Source organism: Apis mellifera, linkage group LG5 (assembly GCF_003254395.2).
Source record: "Apis mellifera strain DH4 linkage group LG5, Amel_HAv3.1, whole genome shotgun sequence".
Lineage (NCBI taxonomy): Eukaryota > Metazoa > Arthropoda > Insecta > Hymenoptera > Apidae > Apis > Apis mellifera.
Window position 1 is genome coordinate 6,601,273 of NC_037642.1, and position 6,672 is coordinate 6,607,944.

Here is a 6,672-nt window from a genome sequence, read left to right on the forward strand (position 1 = left end):
TGAAATTCATATATGTATAACTAGATTTGAATAATATTTAATAAATATAAGATTATAAATAAATAATTTGTATATAATATAACATTACAATAAAGTATTATATTTAGTATTATAATTAGTATTATATTAAAATAAAAAAAAATGATAATATATTTCAAAAAAGTCGATTTGCTAAACAATAATCATTTATAATCGAGAAAACTAGTCGATATTGGAGTCACTAGTTCAAAATTTGCGCAAGCGTAATTATTTGACAGCCATTTATATTCAATATTCAAATAGATGATTGATATTTTTTAATATCAAAATATTACATAATATTTTATTCCTTTTAAATGTATTTGACGATAAATATATATATCTATATACTTTAAATATTTATTTTTATTATATCACATAAATATTTATATTTATTTTAAGATTTAGTTGAATGATAAAGAAATTCTTGTGAACATACCTTAGTTTCTACGGCACTGGCGCACGTGTTTCTTGCATACGATGTTGGCGACGCATGTGCAAGAAATCCTTTTCAAGGGACAAATTCCTGAGTCTGGCAAGAGTGGTCGATACTCGATATTACGGTACCACATGGTAACGGAGGTAAAATGGCGTTAAATGTTCCTTGTGTTGCTGGTAAGAATTTTCGTGTTGTGTTTATTAATAATCTTCTTATCTTAAAATCAAATTTTTACTGACATTTTTTTATAAATATTATCAGCAAATGTAGAATGTATATCTATCTATGATATACTTTACATGTTTCATATTACACCACGACTGATTGCACAAAAATGCGTCATGTGGCATTGTATTACTGGAACACATTTATGATTAAAAAATGCGTCACGTAGTATCTCTTTATAAGAATGTATTTACTATTAGATGCATTTATGTGTAATATTTGTTTTTGACAGTTTCATTCAATTTTATAAATAATTCATGAATATTTAAATTTATCTTGAAGATCAATTATAATACAAGATTATTTTATAATATATATGATTTTTTTATTTTATATTTTTTTTTATTAATAAAATTAATTATATAAATTTGTAAATATTATCAAATTTAGTAATACAAAAATTTAAAAATTGCATAATTGATTTTCTTTAGTAAGAGGTTCCATTGGAATCAGCTTAGGACAAGGCCCACCATCGTATGAACCAGTAAAATCATTTCCTAAAGATGACAGTAAAACATGTAAAGCAATGGCTTTTAGCCCAGAAGGACGTTATTTTGCATGGATCAATGGAATGACTGCCAAGATTTTACATTGTTCTACATGGAAAATTATTACAGAAATCAAAAGGCCCAAAATTTCTGCAATTCAATTCTCCACTCGAAGCACATATTTTATGACATGGGAACCATTCATTGGTATTAAATTAATTTTAATTATTTTTGTTTCTTCTTAAATTTAATTTTTGAAATTTTTAATTTGATAAAAATATATATATATTTTTTATTTTTTTTTTATTTAAATTGAATAAATTTGAAAATTATATTTATTTGTAATTTATTGACTGTAAAAAAATATTTATATTGTCAATTTATATATTATAGCAACAACGTCAAATCCTCAAGGAATAGCAAATCTTCATATATGGAAATCAGAGACTGGAGAACTGGTGAAGAGTTTTATACAGAAAAAACAATCAGATTGGTAATGTATTGCACAATTGTTTTATTAAATTAATTATTTTAATTATTAATTAAAATTTATATTAAATTTATTAATTATTAAAAGTTATTTTTAATAATAAATTTTTATTTTTTCTTTTAATGTTTTATAATTGATATCACCAAAAAAAAATATATAATTTTTATAAATATATTATAATAAATATAAAATTATATTTCTTACAAATATAATTTTTATGAATATTATATTTTAAAGATATTTTAGAGTTTAAAATTTCACATAGAATAATAAAAAAGATTCTGAATATAGAAAAACTGTTTACTTCTTTTAAATAAGTGAAAACTTATTTATTTTATATCTTATAGCTACATTTATAAAATATCTATCTAGGGAACCTCAGTGGACAAGTGATGAAAAAGTCTGTGGGATGTTAGTTGGTGCAGATGTCATTCTATATGAAGATGTGAATTTTAATAAGATTATGTACAGAATAAATGTAGCCAAAGTTGCTAAATTTAGTATATCACCAAGTAATACTCCATACTATATTCTCTGTTATATGCCGGGTAATTAAATTTTGTTGTATTTATTTAATTTTAAATTAAACAAGTGCATGTATTATATATATCAAGGTACTTATATGTGGAGAGTATATCATTTTCTTCGTTGTTATTTATTAAAATAATTATGATAAACATTGGTGCTTCATAAAAATTAAGAGAATTTACAAAAATTTTAAGATAATAAACATTATGATTTAAAAATGATAATTAGTAATTCTATTTGATTGATCAAAATATATAAAATGTTTATTAGTAATATAGTTCAAGCATAAGTCATGTAAAAAATTGGCATATTTTATGAAATACTTTTTTATTTCAGTTTCTCTCATTATGAAGCAAATATGTGTGGCAAGCATGTAATACACAAATGGAATGAAGATTATAAGATAATTATATCTGTAGAATACTTTAATATTTTAAAGAAGTACAACAGAATATTAATAATGGTATTTTGCAAAATATACAAGTATGAATATTTAATCAGGATCAACAGTAATGGGAAATTTTCCTGATTATTGCATGCTCATTTTTATATGTAAGTACTTTTATAAAGTTTTAGGGAATCATAAAATATATTTAACAGGTAATTATTTTTTGTTTCAAATATTTACAATTTTTAGATATTCAAATCAAATTCGAAATTAAATTTAATATCATATCTTTGTAAGACAAATAAATACTCTCCACATTAAATACCAAATTAATAAATTATATAATTCCGTTTAAAATATTACATTACAATTATAATTTAAATACCAGATCAATTAATTATTATAAATAGTATTATTATATATTATAGGAAAATCGGATCAACCTTCATTTGGGAGACTATTTCAATATCCAAAGTTTGAGTCCACACAAGCTTTAGCAAATAAAAGTTTTTTTCAGGTATTATATTATTAAAAAGTTTATATATATATATATATATATATATATATATATATATATATATATATGTATATATATGTATGTATAATCCTTTTTAAAACTGTTTTTAGGCGGACAGAGTAAATATTTATTGGAATAATAATGGAACAAATGTCTTATTAATGACAAGTACAGAAGTTGATAAAACAGGTGCTTCATATTATGGAAAACAGACTCTGCACTATCTTAGTACAAAAGGAGAAACTGCTTTAGTTATGCTTAGTAAGTATTAACTATTATTAATATTTATGAAATATTTTTATCTTTAAAACATAAATTCCTTTTTTTTTTAACTAGGTAATAAAGGTCCCATACATGCTGTTCAGTGGTCTCCTAAAAATAATGAATTCTGTGTTGTATATGATTTTATGCCAGCTAAAGCCACATTATTTAATCTTAAATGTGAACCAATATTTGAATTTGGTTCTTTGCATCGAAATAGCATTTATTATAATCCTCAGGGGAATAATATCCTTTAATTACTTTAAAATATTGTACATAATGCATTAAAATTATTTAATTTTTTTATTTAGTTGAAATGATCTTTATTTATTAGTAACTATATTTTCTTAACCACTTTGTACTTCTAATTTTGACTGGATTTGGCAACCTCCGTGGTGGTATCGAATTATGGGATGTTGGTAACAGAAAATTAATTGCAAAAACTGAAGCTCCTGATACAACACTTCTTCAGTGGTCGCCAGATGGAGAACATTTTATGACTGCAACTACTGCACCTAGGCTTCGAATGGGCAATGGGTAAATAATTTACAATTTAATATATTATACTGATAATTGGATATTAATTCATATTCAATGAATATTTGTTATATAGTTTTAAGATTTGGCATTATACTGGAACTTTATTATACGAACGACCATGGAATGAACAAGAAGAACTTTGGGAAGTTTTATGGCAAACTTTTTCACCAGGAACATTTCCAGAGAAACCAATTAGTTATAAAGCTGTTGAAGGAATTGCTCCTAGTCAACCACAAGGTGAAAGTTCTTTATAATATATATATATATATATCTTGAAATAATAAAATAATTATATAAATTGATATTGTTTATAATTTTTTTTTTTATTTATAGCATCAAAACAAGTATATCGACCACCTTCTGCAAGAGGGGAAACTATTTCTTTTAAATTGCGCGATGATGAAATGTTCAAAGATAAAAAAAAAACTCCAAAATGTAAGATAAATTTAAAAATGTAATCTTATAGATATAATATGGATATCTTATTTAATATTTATTGTAGCTACAACAAAAGCAAAGAAAAAGACAAAGAAAACTACAAAGGAATCAGAAGCACTTGCATCTTCTCAATCAAATAATCCAAGTACAAATGGACAAGTTACTACAAGTACTGAAACTCAGAATTTAACTACAAATGTTCCTGAATGTGATAATTTGGAAAGGAGTAAGAAAATTAAAAAAATTAAAAGCGTAAGAATCTTTATAAATTTTTCAATTAGGAAGTAAAATTTAGAAATTATAACATTTCTCATTTTTTACAGAAATTAGAGCAGATTTCAAAATTAAAGGAACTGCTAGTAGCTGGAAAGCAATTAGAAATCAATCAATTAGATAAGATCAAGAAAGAAGCTGATTTAATGAAAGAACTCGAAGAGCTTGCTTTATGATGAACATTTCAAATTGCGGATATGTATGGTTTTTAAAAAAAATCTAAATATTTCTTTTAAAAATGGAAAATGATCTCGGTCTCTCACATACGATATTACATACGTACAGAAGTTACGTTTGGCTGTACATAAAATTTTCATTATCTGAAGAGGAGATAGTGGGAACAAATTAAATTTTGAAAGTGCATTGAATAGGTTTCCACGTCATTAAAGTTATTAAAATTTAAAATATAAATTCTTTTTTAAGCGATGATAATGAAATTAAAATGGTCCATCGCTATATCTTTTTTGATAGTTAGAAATGAAAATATTTTTTTTCTTTCTTCATTCTAATATTTCTAAATAGCACTGAAGAATGTTACAACAGTCCAATAACGACCAAGCTTCCTTATCATATAGTCCTGTATAAGAATGTTGCATTATAAAAAACTTACCCTTTCTGGTATTACATTTGATAAATAAAAGTTATACTGAATAAATCGCGTTATCTTGAAATTCAATTTTTTGAAAAAATTGATTCTTAATAGATTACGCGATTTACTCCGTATGAAGAGCATAATGTGATGGAAATAATATAACTATAAAATCGAATGCACATAAAATTTGTTCCTGGAAACAGGTGCTGTCATTGCAATTTTTATGTTTATAAATTATTGCACACTTATTCTATTTTTGTTTTATCAATTTTTTCATGAAAATTTAGCGAGGGTTAAAAATAGACATATCATTTTGTGATTTCATAATTATCAAAGTCATTTCATGAATATTTTCTGAACTTTTCGTTCTTATATATATTTTTGTTTTGTGCCTTGCATTATGTTTAAGATTCAGATTTTATATTTTTCTTGCTGTCAAGGATTATAAGACTGGTCAGATTAAAGTACTATTACGTGGCACAGTGTAATAAATAAATAAAAAAACTGCCAAAAAATTACCAACTATATTCCACGACTAGAGGAACATTTTTAAGTAATAAAGAAAATTTAGCTTTTTCAATTAGTTAATTTTTTAAAGTACTGTTTTTCAATAATGTTCAAAGTTACCCTTGCTTATTTTACAGATTGTCGTATAAACTTTAACAACAATCTGTGTTTTGTAACAAGGATAGTTGTTGTATTGTTTTAATTTAATATTTACTGATATTGAGATTTTTAGGTTTATTTGAGCAAATAAATTTGTACAATATAAATTGTACAAATTAAGAGGAAAATAAATTTTTTACTTCATTTCTATTTTGACATTAATAATTAAAAAAACTTAAATGCAATTGGAAAAATCTAGTAGAAGATATGATTAAAATTCATGAAATTATAATTGTGAAAATTATGTATCATTACTTCTGACATATATATTATTCTATCATATACATATAAATTATGAATGATGAGTGATGGGTTTACCATAAATTGAATTACATAAAAAAAAATCACAATGGCCAATGTTGTGTATACTTACATGAAATTTATGAAAATAAATTATTAAAAACAAAAATGTCAACAATATGTAATATATTTTTATAAAATTGTATCCTTCCTGTATTACAATATATGTATGTAATTTTCGTTAAAAATTCTTATTTAAATTTATCATTTCATTTAAATTACAATATGTTTATATATTATTTAGATTATATTTGATAATATTTGAATTTATGTATTATATTAAACAAATATTTTTAACATTAAAAAAGTTACATTTTTAAAATATTAAGATAAATTCCTATAACAAGGATAATACATATAAAATAATAGGGGTTGAAAATTTTTTGTACATATATACATTATATTATTAGAATTTTATAGATAACATGAATTGAGGGAAATAAACTATTTATAGTAAAGTTTTGAAACAGAATATTTCAATTAAAAAGTGAATAAATAAAAAGAATTAA

At 23.2% G+C, this 6,672-nt stretch overlaps 1 protein-coding gene across 1 annotated transcript; it reads left to right on the forward strand.

Moving 5' to 3' along the window:
* Positions 1-480: 480 nt before the first annotated feature.
* On the forward strand, positions 481-6,281 carry LOC552764 (eukaryotic translation initiation factor 2A). Its single transcript, XM_625140.6, has 12 exons — positions 481-633; positions 1,114-1,377; positions 1,564-1,663; positions 2,033-2,208; positions 3,005-3,093; positions 3,204-3,354; positions 3,430-3,600; positions 3,717-3,891; positions 3,968-4,131; positions 4,228-4,329; positions 4,397-4,584; positions 4,656-6,281. The coding sequence occupies exons 1-12, from the start codon at positions 606-608 to the stop codon at positions 4,779-4,781; spliced, it is 1,734 nt and encodes a 577-aa protein (XP_625143.2). The 5' UTR covers positions 481-605; the 3' UTR covers positions 4,782-6,281.
* The last annotated feature ends 391 nt before the right edge of the window (positions 6,282-6,672 follow it).